At 35.3% G+C, this 23,733-nt stretch overlaps 1 protein-coding gene across 1 annotated transcript in view; it reads right to left on the bottom strand.

Annotated features, from left to right (window-relative positions):
• The window catches only part of LOC149785850 (C-Maf-inducing protein-like), a 225,754-nt gene that overhangs the window by 164,475 nt on the left and 37,546 nt on the right, over positions 1 to 23,733 (bottom strand). Inside the window, exon 3 of the mRNA XM_089979809.1 lies at positions 9,795 to 9,845. Within this exon, the coding sequence (XP_089835935.1) occupies positions 9,795 to 9,845 (51 nt within the window). The remainder of the gene's footprint in view (positions 1 to 9,794; positions 9,846 to 23,733) is intronic.

The raw sequence follows: 23,733 nt of genomic DNA, 5'->3' as shown, positions 1-23,733 counted from the left end.
ATGAGCCATGTATCTGTGTACTTTATGCAAGCATGCAGACAGTTTTTAATACATTCATATTACGCAGAACAATTTCATGTTAAGCAAGTAGTCCTAAGCCAACAGTAAACATCAAGTACAGTCCATGTTTTATAATGGTGCATTTTATCAATCTCAACTATGCTGTGGTGAAAAGATCCAGATGAGCGGCTGATGTCTGAATGAAAGCGGTTTTGATCATTACGAGAACACTCAAACGAAGCCAAATAATAATCTAATGCACTTTAAATCAGTTTTGGTCGAAAGTCTGCTTGAAGGATTCTTAGACATGACAAACATATCAATGATTCTGCTAGCATTCAAAGTATCATTCATTCTGGTATCATTCCATGTCACAGTATTTGCATGCTGAGTATCACTCCATTGAATTTTAAAAAACACAGGACCAAAAACATCAGGGTGTAAAAAAAGGAATTCTTTAAGTACAAACTGTATGCCCCATCTGCTCTGTACAATTTTAAATAAGACCATGGATATAAGATTTTCTTTTGAATTCAAATGAATAACACTAGAGTTTAAGTAGAGGAATAGTAAGTAATTTGCTTAAATCAATATACTTCTGCATTTCCTGCATCCACCCCCATTCCAAGATGAATTTAAAGTTATAAAAAAAAAATGTGTAACTCTATAAAATGGTGCGAGTGCAATGATCTGATGATGGTGGTAATAATATGAATTAAGTTACACAACAATCCACTAAAAAAATAGCAAGAGTAGTTACATTCAAGCTAATGTATAAGAAAACAAGGGCAATAACTAAAATCGTGGAAGCAAAGTGACTTGTCAACATGCATGTCATAGAGTGATCACTACAATATTTAACAAATTCATGACAATCAATTAACATGTTGTCCCTCAAGAGACGGGAAATCTAACAACCAAAATGAATTTCCAGGAATACAACCTTTTCTTGTTTTTACCTGCTGGATATTGAAACCATCTCTGAGATTCCTGAGTAATACCTAAACAACTGTGGGACTAGCTGTGCCAATGGTAAAATGTGTGTGTATGATTTGGATTTTTAACGTAGCTTTAAAAAAAAATCAGTCATATTGCTACGATGTCTGCAGTGTGGCAGTTTATAGTGCTGTCTAGCGCTGCGCATCATGCCGCAGACATGTAGCCTGACATCCCACCCAATCACATTATCCTGACACCAAGCTGACCGGTCCTAACACTAACTTCTTAATGCTGTGTCCTTGCGAGGCAGCTGTTAGTACCATTTTTGTAAGTCTTTGGTATGACTCATCCGGGAATCGAACGCACAACTTACCGCATGCGAGGTGCATGCTTTAACCACTAGGCCATCGGAGCGAATTTTTTTCTCCAAACTAAATGCTTTTGAACCACTTTAACCCCCTACCCCTCCAAAAAAATCAACAGATTTGCTCAATTTTGAAGATCAGCTCGTGAAGACAGTATTTCTGTCATACGACAGAAAACTTTCATCCATGCATTTGTATGAGTGTCAGACTCATAATCCATGGATCATGGGTTTAATACAAAAGCCAGAAAGCATCAATTTCCTGTCTTTGGAAAAGGCACATAGCACTCATTTCCTCCGCATGATAAAGCTAGTCATCTGTTACAAACCAACCCAACCCCACCCAAAGGGAATGATGCTTTAATGGCAGAAAAGAACTTCCATGAATTCAAGATAAGACCATTTCTTCCTCTAAAACTGTTTAGGGTTGAAACCCTCTCTGATATTCTGCAGCAATAGGAAAAATTTTAAATTAGCTGGTGTGGTGTGGACATAATGGATGTCAATTTGGTACCATTTTCACTTATGACCAACAAGACATCATAAGAAGTCTTCAAGTGAAAACCTCATCCTGACGGTGATTATTCACTCAGGAAAAATGGTGATAAGACCAACAAACAAAAAAATGTGTTTCCTGTTGCACAGATTTTAAAATTTGGGTGAGAAGGTAAGTAAGTTTTGTTACTTTTATTAGTTTTTAAGCATTATATACATTATAATGCCAAGTACATATAATGAACTTGGCACTTCAAGTACTGGGCTAAACCAGCTAAATTAGATGTATGTATCAATTTCGTTATTTTTTTTTCAAACACTGGGAGGAAAATGTACAACGAAAAACTGGAATGGTCTGCTGACTAGAAACACACATTTTTGGGGGAGGCCTATCAAGAGTTTCAATATGGTCACTGTGACAGACAATGAATGCCTCAATGGCACCAACCCATCATCATGACAAACTGCTCAGCATAGAACCCACGCTGACACAACCATCCATTCACAAGTAGTAGTACTAACAATATTATCAATATGATCACAGTGGTGGCCATGGTGAATATTAGATCAACACCATTTTCATATTGAAGCAACTATAGTGTAAGAAGTCTTATAGTGAAAACCCATGTTAATATGATCGTCCATATTCTGGGGTGCAGAAATTCACTGTAGTACAATTTGGAAATGTGTTAAGGACGAGTAACTTCTGCAAGGTAACCTGTCTATGAACAAGTAAATTGTGGTAACCTGAAAGGGCAGTAGTTCCCGTTTCATTTGAGCGATGTTCACATAAACATCATTCATACTTACCAGCAAGTACTATATGGGTGCATTATATACTTATATTGTGTATACTGAAATTTATCGATTAGGAATGAAACCAGCTGCTGCTTCTATGGATGCAACCAATGGAAGAGATAGTACTGGTGTAGGTGATATCTTCTGATGGATACATCAGAACCAAATTTCACTGGCTTTAGGATAGGTCTTCCCCAATGAATCTGTTGGTTTGAACCAATCACGGGACAATCTGAAACCATCATGAGCGGCTATGATGAAGCTGCCCATGAGATGCATCAGGATGGATAGTTTTCTTGTAAAGGTAGGACAAAATGAAGAAACATTTAATGAAAAGTCAAGAAAACGGGTTAAAACTAAACTTGACTGTAACAGGGAATATGATTAAAAAATAAAATGGGAATTCAAAGAATCTTGTCTGCAGGAGCTTTCTTGGCTCAAGGCCAATGAAGATCAAAAAATTGCATCTTGTCATATATGCAAGATATACCCCTCAGCTGCAGACAAAACCAGTGGATTGTTTGTACGACAGGTATGCACAAAGAAAGACACACTGTTAAAAAAAAGGAAAAGGGAACAAGGCATCTTAATCATAAAGTCAAGCGGCTGAGTTTCCAGCTCAACGCACAGTCTTATATAAACCAGTCTCAGCCTAAGCAAGTCAGTGTAAACTTCCGTTTGATGTCTTTGATAAAACTGGGGACAGTAAGTTAGAGCAGAATTGAAGCAAGCCATAGCTACTGATCCATGTTCTCTTCAATATTCAGTGTGGACTGATATGTTTCAGACTGCTGAACTTTATTCAGAGTTAATTTTTTTTATCATTTTCATTGCCAACACACTGACTATAGGAAAAAACTAATTACTTAAAGCTTTGTGTAAACTTTATTGTTTTCTCATGTCTGTAGTCTGCAGTCTAAGTATTCTCATGTCCTTAGTCTAAGTAAACCTTTTACAGAAAAAATAAGACTTGCTTAACACATTAACCCCTGGCGACGAGTATACTCGTCGCACTTTACACCCCTGATCTCCCGCGAGCCTCGCTAAAGTGGCAGAGTTTGCATAGCTTGTCTCCCGAGCGCCGAGTTTAAGAGGCAGTATTTAGCAAGGCCTTTCTCCCGCACGATGAGTTAACTCGGCGCAAACCATTGGTCGATTCAAAGCCATTTCCTACTAATGCAGGCAGCTTAACCAATCAAATTTTAGCTTACATAGATAGAGCACACATTGCTGAACAAAGGGGAAAAAAATTTCACTTCGATATCAGTTCATTTAGTGAAGATATTTCGATTTTAAAATGATGCAAATTGACGAGAATCAGCCTCTAGGAGCAGACTTTTACTTGACGGATTCAGACAGAGAATTTTCTGGATTTTCATCAGATGAGATCGATAGTGACATTGAAGTAGCTATTGGAGATAACAGCGGTAGTGATGATGATGTTGAAGAGGATGGAGAAGAGCGTGGCGAAGAAGAAAATGAAAGAATAGCTGATCGGTGGATCGTAAATGATAGAACACGTATTGACAAGAGGCAATACACAGGACCAACACCCGGGCCAACAACGGGTTTAGACCCTAATGCTAATGAATTTAATTTTTTTGAGCTTTTTTTTCCAGCATTTTTATTTCAGTTGATTGTAGACGAGACCAATCTCTATGCGAGACGAAAGCAGGTGGAGAAAGAAGATCCAAACTGGAGAGATGTTACAGACAGAGAAATCAAAGCATGGATGGGAATGAGAGTTTATATGAGTATTCTTCAGCTCCCTGAGACAGCCATGTACTGGTCAACAGATGCCCTATTTGGAAACCTAAGTATTAGAAGAGTAATGAAGAGAGATAGGTTTGATAAAATATCACAGTATTTTCATATAAATGATAGTCATAGAAATCCTCCCAGGCTTCAACAAGGTCACGACAAGCTACATCATGTGAGGCCAGTGTATGATGCCATTCAAAACAGCTGCTTAGAAAACTACAATCCTCATCAAAATGTAAGTGTAGATGAAGCCATGATAAAATTTCGAGGTAGGTTATCTTTTCGCCAGTATCTACCAGCCAAGCCGACAAAGTATGGAATCAAGGTCTGGATGAGGGCTGACCCAACGAATGGCTACACCAATGAATTTCAAGTCTATACAGGTAAGGACGCCGGTACCAGAGAAGTTGGATTAGCAACACGTGTCGTTATGGACCTAACAGAAAAGATTTGGGAAAGAAACCACATAGTAAATGTAGACAATTATTTCACCAGTCCTGATTTATTCGAGAAGCTTCTACAGAAAGGTACGTATGCACGTGGAACCATAAGATCTAACAGAAGAGGATATCCCATACAACATCTAAATAAAAGAGACGTTAAGGTTCAAGGGGAATTTAAAACAGTACAGCGTGGCGAAGTAACAGCCTGTATTTGGATGGACAAGAAGCACATCTACACTCTATCAACAGCAGAAGATCCAGCAGCCATAGAGAGGACAGTACAGCGCAAATCCAAAAATGGACAAGTCAGGGACATCAGAGCTCCATCTATCGTGCCAGAGTACAACAGTAACATGAAGGGAGTAGATACGGCAGACCAGCTGAGAACACAGTACAGCACATACAGATCAGCAAAAAAATGGTGGTTGTACCTTTTTTGGTTTTTGTTTGATATTGCAGTAACCAATGGATTCATACTAATGAGGGAATCAGTACATCATGTCAAGCGGAGCAGGAACAGACGGATAAAAGCACATCGATTGATTGATTTTAATATGAATCTGGCAAAATTACTTATTGGAGACTACCAGGAAAGTGATATAGCAGCACTAGCTACAAACACAGGAGGCCACTATCCTAAGACTGGTGAAAAGAGGGGAAGATGTCGACAGTGCAGTAAACAGAAGCGACACCGTGAAGTTTTGAATATGTGTATTATTTGTAATGTTCATTTGTGTGCTGATTGTTTTAAACCATATCATGTAGATCTTTTGAAGAATCGTTAAATAAATGTTTAGGAAATACATTTTATTAGCATGAGTGCATAATTCAAGGTTTGTTAAATGTTTCATTAGTTTTTTAAATTTTCAGTGAGAATTCTAAGGAAGAAAGGTAAGTGAATTGCAAGGAAAATATGTCCATCTGTATACAGTATTCACAGGATATTAGGTTTACAAGAGAGATGACAAGTGGATTACCAGTGTATATCAAAAAGAATTATTTCATGTGTTGATAGTTTTAATAATTCTGTGTGAATTCAAAATGGATTATTTATGGCAAGAGAAGCAAATTGGTAAGTACATCATTTGTTTTCACCTTTATGCATGAGTTTTATTTCAGCATGTAGCATGAAATTTATACCATTATGTGTGTAATTTTATTGAGAACTGCTGTGCCAAATTTCAGCTTAATTAAATAAATACAAATAAAATAATAACAATGTTATTGCAAGTAGCCCCCTCTAAAAAAAATCTGCAAGCCAAGTGCTGTCAGCTAGTCTCAGGGATACAGGCACTGGAAAGGCTAACACTGCTCTAGGTGATCTCTGCAAGTATGCTTCAGGGGACTGCCTAGCTGTTTGGCTCAGGGGTTAATGTGTTAAATATCCAGTATATTTTACATGTCACAGACACATGCTGCATGTATTTAGATGGTGCAGCTTAATAGAAGTAAACTGGCCTCCACTATCCTCTTTAACTATGAAAATATGGACAAGTGGGTCTTCTATATGGACAAGTCCTTAATTTACTTGTCCATGGACAACTTGATTTTGACAAAATTTCTGCACCCCTTCCATACCTGGAGGGGCAACAATAACAAGATCTTCAAGCTGGCCACTGTGGTGCCAATATTGGGACATCAGATCAGCACCATTTTCATTTAGGACCAACTAGATATCATGTCTTTTGATGAAAACTTGATACTGATATGATCATCAAATTCAAGAGCAGATTGCTGCTGAGCCTGCTGTGGAGGCCATATTGGACATCAGATCAACACCATTTTGTTTTTTGACCAACTATCTATCATAACAAGTCTTCTGGTGAAAATCTCATATCCATATTTTTTTCATTCAGGAGAAGCGCCAATAACAAGATATATTTCAAGATGGCAACTATGGTAGACATATTTGATATCAGATTGGCACCATTTTCCTTCAGTACCAACCAGACATCAGAAGACATATACTGAAAACCTCATTATTAAATAACCATCCATTCAGAAAAAGTAAGAATTTTAAAGATGGCTTCTGTAGTGGCCATATTGGCAATGAGTTAGCTCTGTTTTCATTTAGGATAAATTAGACATCATTAGAAATCTTCTGGTGAAAATACTACCTCTATATGACTTTCCATTCAGGAGGAGTGGCAATAACAATATTTTCAAGATGGCCATTGTGGCAAATATATTGGACATCAGATCTGCTCTATTTTCCTTTGGGACAAACTAGACTTCATAAAAAGTGTTTTAGTGAAATGGCCATCTACTCAGGAGGATTAACAATAAGATTTTCATGGTGGCCATGGTGGTTGCCATACTGGATATCAGACATCGTAAGAAGTATTCTGGTAAAAACCTGATGTCACCATGACTTCCATTTAGGAGCAGCAGCAATAGCAATTTTCGAGCTGGTCACTATGATCAACTAGATATCATTGGAAGTGTGTAAAGCAGTGTCTTATCTTTATTGTTTATGTGCATTTAGTATTTTGGTGTTTCATATCTGGTACAGTGATGTCCAATGTCCATATACATGTTTTGTTGTACATATGGTGAGTGAGTAGCATGCAAATTGCTTGCATTGCACATGCCTAATATGCACCCACCAATTACTATTAACTCATTAACCCCTGAAGTTTTTGCCGTTTTCGCCTGAATTGCTAGTAGGAAACACATTTTGTGGGCTATTTCTGAATACATCTTAATACATTGACTTTCAAGTGATTTTCCATTAACCTAATTCCTAGTTGTGTTAGAAACATTGTTTTTCATGTGCTATTTCTCTCGCGCATGAGCAGGGTAAAAGTTGGAGTTTTTTTTGCTTAACGGACCCATCATTTTCATATCGAGATCATTCTTTATTCCAAATACCTATCTTATCCTACTTTTTGCAAAGGTTCATCTGTCTGTGTGCAGTTCAGACTGGTTTGCCTTAAATCTGAGACCAAAAAGTCTAAAATCCGGACACAAAATCAAGATTCTGACCATGGGCGAATTTGGAGTGAAAAAAAATCGGGTCCAAAATATTAGGTTTGTCCTTCTGTATTTTGTAGTGCAACTAGAACTTCCAGATTATTTGGTATCATTGTAGAGCTACATCTGTCTACCTTTCTGTAATACCACCAAATTTAGTGTATCATACATGACCTTGACGCTACAGAGCTCAGCAGTAGGCCACTGCCACGTAAATGCGGTGCCAGGGGTTAATGAGTTAACAAGCAAGTTTCCTGTTCCACTGTTCACTCCTCCAATGACTCTCCAGGAGTCAACTTCAACATTTCTGGGTCGCATTAGTTACTCGATACTTTATCAATGGTATCAAAGAAAATAACTATTATACATCAGAATAATATATGGCACTATTACGTTTTTAGGAATTACATTGTCATAGTTTTATAATAATTCTGTGCCTTGTTGTTTTGTAAGTTGTCCGTATGTGATAGATTGTTTACTTTTACTTATTTATATATTTCATATGTATATGTTGTAGGTCTTCTGGTGATTCTTTATCTTTGTCATCACTATGTCCGACTAAATCCCAAAAACCCATGGAGGCGAATCTTTATTATTTCTCCCATATACCTGACCAAGCAAGCGTGAGATTGTTATTTCTCCCTGAGGTATTACAAGTGTTTTGATGAAAATCCCTGTGTCAATATGACTTTCCATCCAGAAAAAGTAGCCAAAACAAGATTTTCAAGATAACCACTGTGGTGACCATATTGGATTTCAGATTGGCCCCATTTTCATTCAGTACCTACCCAATCTGATTCAAGTCAGATCCCCACTGTCCTACGTGAAGATCTGACTGCAGTTGCTTAAGGGTCATGTTCTGGTGACCTATGTTATAATCACAATCACTATTTTTATCAGCCAATCAGATTAAGTCTTACATATTTGCATTTGGGAGACTAAGCAGCATGGCTGAACAGCATCAATGTGTGCCAAACGATTTGATTCACTCAGATTTCTAAAAACTGCATTTCCACTGGCTAATTCAAAGGTCATCAGAACATCACCCTTAAACAGTTGTCAGATCTTCACGTAGGACTGTAAAGATCTGGTTTTATTCAGATTAGTACCTACCAGACATCGTAAGAAGTCTTTTAGTAATAGAAACCATGTTGATAATGACTACCCATTCAGTAGGTGTTGTGATTTTCAAGATGGCCAAAAATGTCAGAGCAGCACCATTTTCATTTAGAACCAACTAGTCCAACTAGTCCATGGGGTGAATGTATGTGTAATGCTTCATGCCAATCCTCCAGTTAGTTTAGGTGAGTAGCAATAACAAACTTCTGCCAACGTACAGACAGACAACAGAAACCAGAACATCCCATAAGCTCTCCTGTTCATATATCCCTCAACTGTAAATGACTTGCTTAAACTTAAACACAGCACATCAAGAAGGAATCTTCTTGTAGGCTAGAATGCCTCATTCCAAAATTATTCCAATTAAGTCATTATCCCTTCTAAATATGTTTTTGTTCTGTTAGGTTTTTTTTGGGAGTAGGGAATCATAATTCACTTTTCTTTTTTTTGGGGGGGGGGTAGTTTAAACCAATAACATTTTGATTTATTGTGGAAAAAATGTCTTTCTATATATTTCTTTCTTAAGGTCTTCTACCCCTACAACATGTATACAAACATTAAATAAGCAGATAAGCAGATGTCAACAACTGTAAGGCAAAAATGTGCCAACAACACCTAAAACAATTTTTCAATCACTAAACATGTTCTTTGTACTGAAATTAATTTTTTTTTTTTTTGACTGCCACTTGTGATCACTAATGCCAACAGACTATCATCCTTTTCTAGCATCTACAACAAATAGTGACAATATTCATCACTCACTATTGCCACTACTGTCAATACTGGAAAATGTTACTCAAGTCTAACACCATATCTGAGACCAAAAAAATAAATAGTTTTGGTAATCCATGTTACTTCTAATCCACACATGTAATCAACAAAAGACAAGAGATTTTTCTTACCTTCCACTGTATGGAGTATAACCACTGGTCTCTCAAATGTGTATTGTTGGCCTGAAATGGGAAAAGAGCACATTTAACAGAGATATAATCTTGGTATAATGACTCACTAATGATCAATGTGATCATTTTTGCAATTTTCATCACACAGACACTTTAATTGTTTACTATGGCAATGAGTATGCAGAAAATTTAGACCTACAACAACATAAACTTGATAAAATTTCCTACTTCAAAAAATTCCAAAGACTTTTACATTAATGAAAACTTTTAAAAGGCTGCAGAAAAATTTGTTTTTGTTAGATTCAACTCACACATGTAACAAAATAAACAGTTTTTGCTGCAATAAATACTATTTGACATTGGAATAGAAAAATAGCAGTTGAATAATCCTTCTACACGTACAAACTGTGCCAAATTCAACGTCATTCCCAAGAATTTGGTCATATATCTCACAGTAGATATCAAAGTCAGTAAAATGTAAATCAATTGCACCATTTTTCTGTTATGACAGAAACAATGAGTTAGTTGGTTCATGTATTAAACTGATTAAAACATTAAGAAATTTTAAAAAATGTTCTCACCATTTGGGGGATAGTTGTTGTTGTTATGGGTTTAACATCATTTTTCAGCATACAACAGGCTATACATGGAGGCCACTATAACTGGGAGGATGAACCCCTAGAAGAATCACCCACCCACAGGAAGCTAATGTCAAACTTTCTCACATACCCACATTGGTAGAGCCAGCGACTCAAACCCATGCAAGCAGAGGTGAAATGGCAGAAATCAGTTAAGGTGAGTACTTTCAACCACTCAACCACCTGAAGCCCCTTTGGGAGAGAGATCAACTTCACCAATGCATTTCTCTGGGCTACATGTGCAATAACTATGGGTCACAGAGAAAAAAATGCCTCCAATATATTGCATTAAATAGTGGAGGTAGAAGGCAGCACGTGATCTTTGGTGAAAGATATTGCTTAGATAGACAGGATACTGGATACTTTATACATCAATTTGGCCTTAGATAGACAGGATACTGGATACTTTATACATCAATTTGGTCTTTCTAAGAAATGTTCTTTCATGTACATGTATTGTTAAAACCTTTATATTATTCATTGCATCCTGAAAATTGTCTATACATTGATCTAGAATTAAATGGCAAGCCCTCTTTTGGAGTCTTAAAAGTGTTTTTATGTTTGAATTAGAGGTATTACCCCAAATTACATTACAGTAGTACAGATATGGCTGAATATAACTTGTATAAAAGATGACCCTATACTGAAGAGGAATGCATGTTTTGATTTTCCCCAGTAGCCAAAGATAAGAAGTAACCTTTTTTTGAAATGTATTTAATAGACCAAGTAAGATTGTTATCCACAAATACACCAAGAATTCTATCTTGAGAGGTTATACTGAGGCTCACATTGTTAAATACAACCTGGAGTTTGTCACTATCTAGCCTTGCTCATTTTTGTTGTGTTGTAATTAATAGGGCTCTCATTTTTTCCGTATTTATGATCATACTGTTTTCCTTGCACCATACTTGAAGTATGTTGCGAGCATCTTGTAAGTTATTTTCAAGTACCGTTTTGGTTTTACCAATCTCAGACAGTGTTGTATCATCTGCATAGAGGTCAGTGGAAGAAATTGAAGTTCCAATCTTAAAAGGTTGTTGTTATTGTTGTTGTTGTGGAGTTTAACGCCATTTTTCAGCACACGATAGGCTATACATGGCTGCCAGTATTAATGGTGGACGAAGAACCTGGGAAAACCCCAGAAAGAACCACCAACCCACGAGAAGCTACTGGCAAGCTTTTTCACATACCATCTTAAAAGGTAAATCGTTGATAAATAGAATTACAGAGGTCCAAGAATAGAGCCCTGTGGTACTCCACAATTAATATTTTTACTTTCAGAAAGTTGACCATTTAAAGATACTTTTTGCACTCTATCCGTTAAGAAGTAAACCAGTTTAGGGAGTTTTCACTGCATTGATAGATTTTTAGTTTTTCAAGCAAAATTTCATGGTCTACAGGATCAAAAACTTTACAAAAATCAACCATAATAGTGCCTACCATTTCTCCTTGATCTAATGCTTTCAGCCATTTATCAATCAAAGATACAAGTGCAGTTTCACAGGAGTGATTCTGGCGAAAGCCAGACTGATTATCAGGAAGAAGATCATAAGTGTTTAAATAGTTGAGAAAAGAATCATGTGCATGTTTTTCTAGTAATTTGGAGAGACAAGGAAGGAAAGAGATGGGTCTGTAGTTATTTATATCATCTTTTGTTCCTGCTTTATACAGTGGTATAACCTTGGCAGTTTACCATGACTGTGTAAATTTATTAGACCTAATACTTTCATTGCAAATGAAAGCTATACTCTCTACAATTGCAGGTGCAGCTACCTTTAGTAGCCTTGGTCCAATCATATGAAGTCCTGTAGCTTTATAATCATCCATTTTTTTAAATATATTTCAACACATATTCGGGACTCATTTCAGGAATTTTGAACTTTATATTATTTGTTAGTTTTTTAGCACAAAAATGTCAGAGTTCCAGATGATCAGATGAAGTTCTGGGTTCTTTAGGTTTTTCAGCAATTTAAACAAAAAAGTTGTTAAAAATATTAGATATGTCAGTTGGATTATCAGTATAAATGCCCTCATGACTGAGGGATAAAATTTCAGCTTTACTCTTACATTTGCCTGCACCAAACCATGTAAACACTTTCCAGATAGCTTTCAGGTTATTTTGGTTTTCATCCAGGACTTTTTTACAGTGCGCTTGTTTGGCTAGATGTATCATTTTATTAACTTCATTTCTCCAAACTCTATATTCAGTTTGATTTCCTACTGATTTTAGTTGGTCTCTTTGCTTTATTGCTTCTAAAATTTCTGGGGAGATCCAGCCTGGCTGGTGGTCGTTCTTTATCCTGTGTTTTTTTAAAGGGGCATGCTTGTAAAATGACTAGAGAGGATAAATGTAACACCATCATATAATATTTGTTTAAGGAAGATCACAATGCAGTGAAGTACTAGCAACAAGTTATTTTTTCTCTGTACACAAAATCGACACACATTATCTGAGAGTCCATGAAAAAGATGACTTATCAGCACATGGATATGCAAAATGCACTAACGGACAGTAAAAGAATCAGAGTGTGTTTTATTAACAAGTCTCCATTCTATATTCACATGAAGTAGACAAGGTTTTTCTGCATGATGAAGCTACCCAATAGTGATGGATTATGTATTTGTTGGAATTTAAACTGTCAATTTACCCATGCCAACAGCCTGATAATGGAGTTTACACAATAAAATGTCATTATTATTTGTTGATTTATAAAATCAGGACACTGCTATTTGTTCCAACATGTAAATAAAGTAACTTTAATCCATACAAAGTGAAAGTAATGATTACCCTAACTTAGTGTGTTTTCCTTTGATGTCAGGTTTAATTCCTTTGATGTCAGGTTTAATTACTGTGATACCTACTGGCAATGATTATGGCTATCTAATCCAATATCAACTGGGTTTTTCCTTTCACAAACTGCAACCCAACCACAAAGTTTGGTAACCTTATATGATTGAGAACTTTTATTCATTCTGTCAGAGTTACCTTGACCTTTGATCTTTTGAGCCCCAAATCAATATTGTTTTTCATCTTTAGTGCAAGTTATCCACAAAATTTAATAATTGAAGATAATGGACCATTACAGTTTTATCCAGAAAATAATTACAATTATGAAGAAACCAAATTTGACAAATGTTGATGGTGGAGAACTTAGGTGTCAAAGGATAGTTTCGTAAATTGGCTCCTGTCAAATTTCTTAACTTAAGGCTATCGCGTGTTTGTTTACTAATTACCAGATATATTTGCGAACTAGGTGTTTTGGGCTTGTGTTGTTGTTCTTGAAATTGATATCAGGTATGTACACCTTCCAAGATTACTCTGCAGTATGTAGATAGTGAAATACCAAAAGTTGGCTCGGAAGAAGAGCTAGCCTCCCATAGAAGGACACACGGTGGTTCGGGGCAAGTAGAATAGCTCAAAAACGGCTTGGATGACATCTAATTTCAAAAGCCAGTTTAGTACACTGTTTTGCAAAATTATCATATAGGAAAAGGGCTTGTGTTTACACTCTGAGCATCACATGGTGTCAAAAATAACCTTCAGACATGAAAAATGTAGGTATAAATTTGGGGCTGGGGTACATCAACTTCTTCTGCTATGAACTGCCATTGACTTCTCAGGTCAAGTGGATAATATTCTTATCCTTTGTTTTAATATAGCTGTCCAAAAATATGGACCTTTTTGACCTCACTTGTGTATTTTATTTTTTAAGAATTTTTTCTATATACAAGGCCGGTGAATGCAGCATTAAATTTGTGCATAAAAACTGTCTCCTGCCCCCTTATGTCATTGTGGTGAAAACATCTGTCTTCTATCCATCAGTGACCTTGACTTTTGACAATTTTTCCATGAAATCTTCCTTAAGTGCCAAATATCCATAAGGTTTGGAAATTGAAGATGATGGAAAACTCAAGTTAATGTGCATCAACACTTTTCCTTGTTGCAGTGACCTTGACCTTGAAGCTTTTGCGCCAGAAATAGAGTTCTTTCTTACCCAAAGTGCAAGCCATCCACACAAAGTTTAATAACTGGAGATGGTGGACAACGATACATTATGCAGAAATCAAGAAGAAAAAAAATCCAACTTTACCTTCTGCACATGCACAAAAACAAAATGGCCAATAAAAAATGACATTTTTAATGCAACCAGGCATCCAGCTATACCAAAATTTCTTGGAGGCAGATGTACTTGAATGCATTAAAAAGTAACCCTTAAAATGCATTACCTAATGAATGATTTAATGACTTAATGGGTAAATTTGTATTATGTCAGCAAATTTGAATATTCCTTATGGATTTGATCATTTATGCACCAATGATGCACATGCATTACAAAAAAAAAAAAACATTCTTTAACAATTTGTAAGAAATGTCCAAAATACTTCTTAACTCATGAACTCCAAGTGACTCGCACATTTATGCATCATGAGGTTGTAGCATACATAGCTCTGTAGTGTCAAGGTCATTCAAGATACACCAAAGTGGAGGTATTACAGAAATGTAGACTGATCTACAATGATACCAAACAATTGGGACTTTCTACTTGCATTATAGAATACAGCAGGGGAAAATTTACTTTTTGAGATGCCATTTTTTTTACACCCAAAAATTAGCCAGTTTTTTTAAACTGATTTTGTGTCCAGATTTGAGTTTTTTTGGCCCAAGATCTAAGGCAAACACATCTGACCTGAACACAGGCAGGAGAGCCTTTGAAAAAAGTAGGATAAGTTTCCAATTTGGAATGAAATGTGGACAGGACATTGAAAATGAGGAGTTCAATAAGCAATAATAAAAAAATTCACTTTCGCACATGCGCAAGCAAAATACCTAATACAAATGTTTTTAACACAACTAGGTATCCAACTAAATGAAAATCTCTTGGAAGCAAATGTATTTGGATGTATGCAACCCCTCAAAATGAACTTCCTAATGAATGAGTTAATGAGATAATAGGATATTTTTGACGATGTCATGAAATCTAACTATTCCTTACATACCTGATCATTTGTGCATCAATACTGCACACAAATTATAAAAATATCCATGACAATTTGTATGAAATTTCCAAAATCCTTGTTAACTCATTAACCCCTAGTGACACTCTTCTGCTAAATTGCCAATAAAAAAACACAACTTGGCATTTGGCTGAACGAAAATCTCTTGGAAGCAGATGTGTCTGGATGTAATCAAAAGTTATGCCCAAAATGTGTTTCCTACTCGCATTCCAGACAAAAATGACAAAAATCTCCTTGGGATAACAAGTTGATAATAGCCAGAAGACGATGATGACAATGATTATTATCTTTTGAAATCCACATTGAATGCCTACTATAAGGTGAAATTAGTTTGTGCAATGGTTATTATTGTCTCAACTGTAAAATAATCTATAGTTTTGTGTGCATTTGTTTATTCTACCTTCAAAGCAGAATTATTTAACATGTCCTGTGTTATGCATAAACTGAGCACAATGTCTTGTCTATCACCTGAAAAAGCAACCCATACTGGTTTGCCAGAACAAATAAAATCTATATTTATACCTGCATTAATTGTTTTAACAGGTGGATTCAGAGTGTTTAATAGCTTCACACAGGTAACACTTGTCGAACTTCTTTATCTATTCTGAACTGGAGGATGGAGAGGTTTTGACTTCAAAGGTTGTAAATTTAAAATTATTTCCTGTTCAGTGTGAACTTTTGGTATTAATTACAGGATTCAATATTTTCAGTCTGTTCATTTTGATTTCTAGCGCAATAATTTTGGCAACTTTCAACGTATTCAATTTCTGAAGCTTTCAGTTTGTTTATGTATCAAACTAGAAATAACTATAAGAAAAGCACAGTAAAGCAGGTAACAACCCAATTAATAACAAATTCACAAAAAGCTCATCAGCAATTTATTTAACATAAAGAGTGGTATCCAAATTTTAATTTTTCAATTCTGTAACTACACAAATTCCAAAATGAAAATAACTGCATCATCTTTCAAAAAATATCCTACTCTCTAATAATCTGTGTCAGTTTTTGAGAATATGGATAATTTCTACATTGCGTTATTTCAAAGTTACAAGGAAATTTTTTTCTCTCACGTTCATTTCTGCATACAACTCATTTTTGCTACACTGATACGAAAGGTGTATCAACAAAATCGGTTGTGTACAGTTTTCATTTACATGTCATAGTTATGTGCAGCTGCAAAAGATTTCTATTACATGTTATACATTTAAAGATTAAATCAAAAATTAAAAATCATTTTCATATTGTTTGCTTTATAAACAGCTTGAAACTAATGTGATGCAAAAATACAACTTACAAGTCCAAATTTGTTTTTCACATCTTCTCAGCTTAATAATGTTTTATGACAAGAAGAAGTGTAAGAAGAAGTGTCTTTTTTCCCAATATTTATTTTGAAATGTGAAATCAAAGGTACCAACAAGTAGACGTTTGGAAAGTTCTGTGAGAACATGAATTTCCTAACTGATCACTGCTGACTCAATACTGGAAGCTCACAAACATGGCAGCTGACATTCAAGTAAGAATGTAACTTCTTAGTTGGAGCACAGGTCTTTGAAATTCTATCACTGTAGCAAAGGGGAAAAAAGAAAAAACAATATATATATATATATATATATATATATATATATATATATATATATATATATATATATATATATATATATATAAATACACAATTTCTCTAGGTAGGTAGGGGTGCAGAATAAAATTTTGTCATTTTTTTTCCCAATGCCACTCAAAGTATTTTGAAACACTCTATCTCGGTAGCATGTACTGTAAGGACAATAGTTTCAAAGTAATCCAGAAGAAATCACTGTTAAAATAACAGCCCCAACACCAAGAGTGACTCCATTTCCAATATCAAAGTTGCATATCTTACATACAAGAATTTATAGATTGGTGTTGGTGCCTAATAATAGACTATACTAAGGCCTCCACCCCTGTTTCCTATTGCACTGGTTTTAACATTTGGGTAAGTAGGAATTCTTTTTTTTTTGTTTTACCTGGGAGGAAATAAGTGCTAGGGCTGGCAATGAAAATAGGGAAAGTAGGCCGACCAGAAACATGCTTTTTTTCTGGTCTAATAATACAATTAATATATACTTTATTTTATATGGGTGAGAGTACAAAAACTAATTTCTCTTGCAGCCCTCTATTATCTCAATGAAGAGGCAAATATATAAAATACAGCTGGGAAAGAAACAACATACAAAAAGGTATAATGGATTGGTGTATGTAAAAGCAATTAAGTATGGATTCAGAGCATTGTGTATGACTGAAAACCTTTTCACACACACACACACAGGTATTTTATATAATATATACATATGTAAATATACCACAAAGTTAGCCATAACCAGTTATAGACATTATCTTAATTGCATCCATTTCAAACATACAACCATTTGAAACTACATACACAAATTTAGCCTTTCTTAAACATATTCTTTAATAGACAGTCATGATCTCAAATCCATTATCAACTCTGTTGTCATGGATATGTCTGATAGCTTGTTTTTGAAGTCTTTCCACTTTAAACAAATTTGTTACAAATGCATTACCCCATATGATGTTGTAGTAGCCCAGATGAGGTTGAACATAATTTTTGTAAAATATTATCCTTTGATTTAATGTTAGAAATTCATTTAAAAAAATGTTATAGTAGCCACATATTGTTAGATATCTATTGGGTTATATTACTCATAAGCTCTGACTAAAACATACTGTTATCGATTTGAAACTCCTAAAGTTTATCTTGCATAAAAAATTTCAGTTCCATGTCATTAAAATGGATGTAGAGAATATTACCTTTAGTTCTGTTAAATCTTTGTCAAGTAGTTATCAGCAACACTATGGTTTTGTCTAAATTAATGATCATTCCATTATGTTTACACCATTTATAGAGCTTTACAAGAGCACTGTGTGAGTTTCTTTCAACAGTACTTTTAGATGAGCTAATATCAAATAAGGTGGCGTCAGCAGCGTTGAGATCAGTTTCAATATTTACTGATTACAAATACAGATCATTTATATACATAATAAACAGCAGTGGCCTTAAAACAGATCCTTGAGATACTCCAAATGTCACAAGTTTTTGTCTGACATGACACTGTTTATGTTAACTTTTTTTCTTCCTTTCAAATACAACTTAAACCAATTGAAAGAGTTGTTGTTGACCTTGTGAAGTTTTAATTTTTCAAGCAAAATCTGTCAGCACAACTTACACCAGTTATTTACCATCAACAGCTTTGATCTGTTTATCAATCAACTAGCAATACCAATTTCACATGAATGATTTGAGCGAAAGCCTGATTGTCTATCATACAACAGACTGGGGTTTATCAATGATTTGGGCAAAAGCCTGACTGTCTATCAGATAATAGACTGTGTGTATCAATGATTTGGGCAAAAGCCTGATTGTCTATCATACAACAGACTGTGTTTATCAATGATTTGGGCAAAAGCCTGATTGTCTATCAGACAACAGACTGTGTGTATCAATGATCTGGGCAAAAGCCTGATTGTCTATCATACAACAGACTGTGTTTATCAATGATTGGGTGAAAGCCTGACTGTCTATCAGACAACAGGCTGTGTTTATCAATGATCTGGACAAAAGACTGATTGTCTATCATACAACAGACTGTGTGTATCAATGATTTGGGCAAAAGACTGATTGTCTATCAGACAACAGACAGTGTGTATCAATGATTTGGGCAAAAGCCTGATTGTCTATCATACAACAGACTGTGTTTATCAATGATTTGGGCAAAAGCCTGATTGTCTATCAGACAATAGACTGTGTGTATCAATGATCTGGGCAAAAGCCTGATTGTCTATCATACAACAGACTGTGTGTATCAATGATTTGGGCAAAAGACTGATTGTCTATCAGACAACAGACTGTGTGTATTAATGATTTGGGCAAAAGCCTGATTGTCTATCATACAACAGACTGTGTTTATCAATGATTGGGTGAAAGCCTGATTGTCTATCAGACAATAGACTGTGTTTATCAATGATTTGGGCAAAAGCCTGATTGTCTATCATAAAACAGACTGTGTTCATCAATGATTTGGGCAAAAGCCTGATTGTCTATCATACAACAGACTATGTTTATCAATGATTTGGGCAAAAGCCTCATTGTCTATCATACAACAGATTGTGTTTATCAATGATTGGGTGAAAGCCTCATTGTCTACCATACAACAGACTATGTTTATCAATGATTTGGGCAAAAGCCTGATTGTCTATCATACAACAGATTGTGTTTATCAATGATTTGGTCAAAAGCCTAACTGTCTATCATACAACAGATTGTGTTTATCAAGAAAAATCATTAGTCATGAGAATGTTTTTTTGAGAATTTTTTAAACGGCAGGAAGAATTGAAATGGGTGTAATATTATTTATTTCATCACCAGGACCAGATTTATGATAAGGTTTCACTTTCATCTCCTTTTGTTTGTCAGGAAATGCATTTGTTTTTTAAACCAAGATTACATATACATGTTAAGCTTTCAGAAATGAAACATGCTGCTGTCCGTAATAATCACAGTCCAATTAAGCCGGCAACTGTGGACTTTGTTACTTCTAAATTCTGCTGATATTTCAGCACTTTCTCATCCATTATGAAGGATATTTCACAGAAAGTACTTTCAGGAATTTTTTTTCAATTCCTCATGACTATAATTAGTAACTGATTATTATCAGCAACAGTAACAACGTTATTTAACTTGCTGGCAATATCTTCATCATTACTGATGCATAAACCATCTTTTACAAAGTACAACAATTATTAGAATGTGAATGAGAATGACTTTTACCAGCTCCAAGTGCTGAAATATTTTTCCAAATATTTCACTGTTTCGAATTTTGATTTATCAATCAGTTGTTGGTAATGAGATCGTTTTGATAACCTTAAGAGCCTTACATCTTCATCTCTCACATTTTTATTGGTCGGTGTTTCCTGGTGCTTGATACTGATATGTTTTTATACCTCATACGATATCTAATCTAAATTGGTTAAAAAAACAAATTTAACGCTGTGTTTTTTCAAAGGAGTGTACCTATCATCAACATCTATAAAGAGTGAGTACCAAGAATCCAAAACATCACTGACATCATCAAACATTTTTATAATATCCCATAAAATATACTTGAATTACTCTTGGAACTTTTTCTTATCAAAATTTTTAACTGATCTATATGAAACTGTATAGTGAGATGATTTGGGGATGAAATCCTTGGTCATGCAAGTTTGAAATGTTGAGTAATGGTCATTCAGCCCAATGGAGGCGACATCAATACAAAGCACATAATTTGAGGAATTTGAATAAATACGATTAAGTTTGACTTTTTCCAGCCACAACACAAGCAGATTTCATCACATGCTGAATGAGTCCAAATGAGGTCAAGTAAATGAGTCATTAATTTTTAATCTGAGGGTTTAGTAAATCCCTGTTAACGTCACCTAGAGGAATAATTCTTTATTTAATTTTAACATTTTCAATTTGATCTTCACCCATTTTGTTCTAATTTACAACAGAATTTGGATTCCTACAGCAGTAACTGACAAGAAAGGATCTGATATCCTTAGGTGGGATTTTAATAACACCATGCTTTCAAAATCAATAGTTTCCAAATCTTCTCTACATTTACATACAATATCCTCGCACGTATCAACTAAGAAACCTCCTGATCCATCAATTTTGACTTTTCTGAGAAGGTTAAAGTGTTCAGTTTGAAAAGTGTTGTCCGGCTGATCAGTCCCAAGTTTGCTTTCACTCAAACCAAACATTTTCTTCAGATAGTAACACAATTTTAATTGGATCAAGTTTGCCTGCTGTTATTTCTTTAATGTTAAGGTGACGAATATGCATACCTCTACTCCTTAATTCTAGGTGCAACACATTACAAGTATTTTGGGTCAGCAAGGGAGATAAATATGTACTGGATGCATGCAAGTCAAATAAATCTCCAGATTTCCAAGAAGGACAGTGTGATTGTCATACTGGACATCAGATCAGCATTATTTTTACTTAGGACCAACTAGACATCAAAAGACACTTATTTAGTGAAAACCCCATGCTGACATGACCAACCTCCTTTGGTGGTCATATTGGATCGAAAAGCAGGACTATTTTCATTTAAGACCAACTAGACCAGGAGTGCACAAAGTAAAGCCAGTGGACTGCATGTGGCCTGCCAATACATTTGGTAAGGCCCACAACCAGTATCCTTAAGTTATCTATGTGCATTTATGCTTTTGATTACAGACACAAAACTTTTGCAGTGCATCCCACTTAATTCCAAAATAAGGTCGATTATAGCCCAAGCAAACAAATGAGTTGTGCAGCCCTAAACCCTACCATGGAATGTGCATGTAAAGTTCATTGCAATCCTCCAATGCAACAACAAACTTGTGCTAACAAAAGGATGATGGATGACAGACCAGTTGAGCCAATACTGCAATATAATGCCAATAAGAAGTAAAACTGTCCTAAAAGGAATATGTCATATTTCTTGAAAGGAATTTCTTCAGTAAAATTGGTAAACCCTTAAAGAATAATATTCTTATAAGGAGGGGGTGGTAAATAGCAACAAGGAGCAAATGTAACATCAAGATATCAAATTATGTTCACTGAAAGACTGCAACATGGTATCACACTAGCATCATGCAATTTTTCTCTTGCTCCATTGAAAACACATCCATTAACATGGCATCCCTAACTGTTCTGGGTATAATAGGTACAGAGGTGGACCATGTCCTGTTGACCACTCTATGGGAGGATTAATTCATATGAAACATATTAGGTTTAAAAATAGCAAAATAAGAGTAAGCTATGCAATAGTGAAGGGTTATGCATTACTAGGAATGAAATAATTATTTGATATATGATTGATTTTTATTCCTCACAAAAGTTGAAGAATCAATACAAAATGATACTTACAAGATACAAGTTATACAAGTTATTTTAATCAGTCATAAATAATTAATAGTTATTTGCCCTTTATTCTTTAACATGAGAATTCATATGAGTGTGTGCATGATTAGGATTTTTAACATAGCTTTGACAATTTTTCAGTCATTTCGCTATGATGTCTGCAGTATGGCAGTTTATAGTGATGTCTAGCACTGGGGCATCATGCCGCAGACATGTAGCATGATGTCCCACCCACATTATCATCCTTACATCAGGCCGACCAGTCCTAAACACTAACCTCTTAATACTGAGCACCAAGCGATGCAGCTGTTAGTATAATTTTTTTGAAGTTTTTGGTATGACTTGGCCAGGGATTGAACCACGACCTCCCACTTCCAGAGTGAATGCTCTAACCACTAGGCCGCCAGAGTGATCATCTGAGACAGCCATGGTAGGCACATACATTTATTTATGTCAGTAAGAAAGAACTACTTTTGACAACACCAACTTGCCTTCGGCAAATTAGCAAACACAAGGTGACTAATTTGTATGGTTTGAATCTGCACCTTCTCTCAAATTATATCTTGAATATTTGGTCCCATCATGATGCTCAGCCAATGATACCAATTATCAACATCGAGAAGACATTCCAGATTTGTTTCCTATGTATGATTTAGGTACTTTACTAATCATTTAACATGCAATGTATTTAGCAGTGTATTTTGGCCAAAGGACCTCATATACAGTGTACTCATACTTCAAAGTATGTTTTGAAGGAGATACATGCAGTGTATTTAGCAGTGTATTTTGACCAAAGGACCTCATATGCAGTGTACTCATACTTCAAAGTATGTTTTGAAGGAGATACATGCAGTATATTTAGCAGTGTATTTTGGCCAAAGGACCTCATATGCAGTGTACTCATACTTCAAAGTATGTTTTGAAGGAGATACATGCAGTGTATTCAGCAGTATTTTGGCTATATGACTTTAAAAGAGCACAGCAGGAACTATATATTGTAATTAATATATATTGTAATTAATTTTTAACTGACAGCAGTAATTAGTTTGCAGCATTGTAATTGCAAGACAGTAAAAATGCTTATCAACTACAACTTAAACATTTTTTTACTTCTTAAGTTCACTAATAAGATGGCAGTTGAAAAAATGTATAAACTGGTTTGAAACAACCCCCACATCACATACACGAGAGCATCACATACAAGAGCAAAAGCACAAGTGTCTTCATTCCACACTGTTCACCTTAATTTCAGTGTTGCCAATAAAACAATACCTACTGGTAGTCTACACAGCGAAGCATTAAAGTCACTATATGAATGAACTAGACTCTTCTTTTCAACTGA

This window comes from Sinohyriopsis cumingii, chromosome 13, assembly GCF_028554795.1.
Source record: "Sinohyriopsis cumingii isolate HCF-2022 chromosome 13, ASM2855479v2, whole genome shotgun sequence".
In the NCBI taxonomy this organism is placed as follows: Eukaryota; Metazoa; Mollusca; class Bivalvia; order Unionida; family Unionidae; genus Sinohyriopsis; species Sinohyriopsis cumingii.
This window is presented reverse-complemented; position numbering and strand designations above follow the sequence as displayed.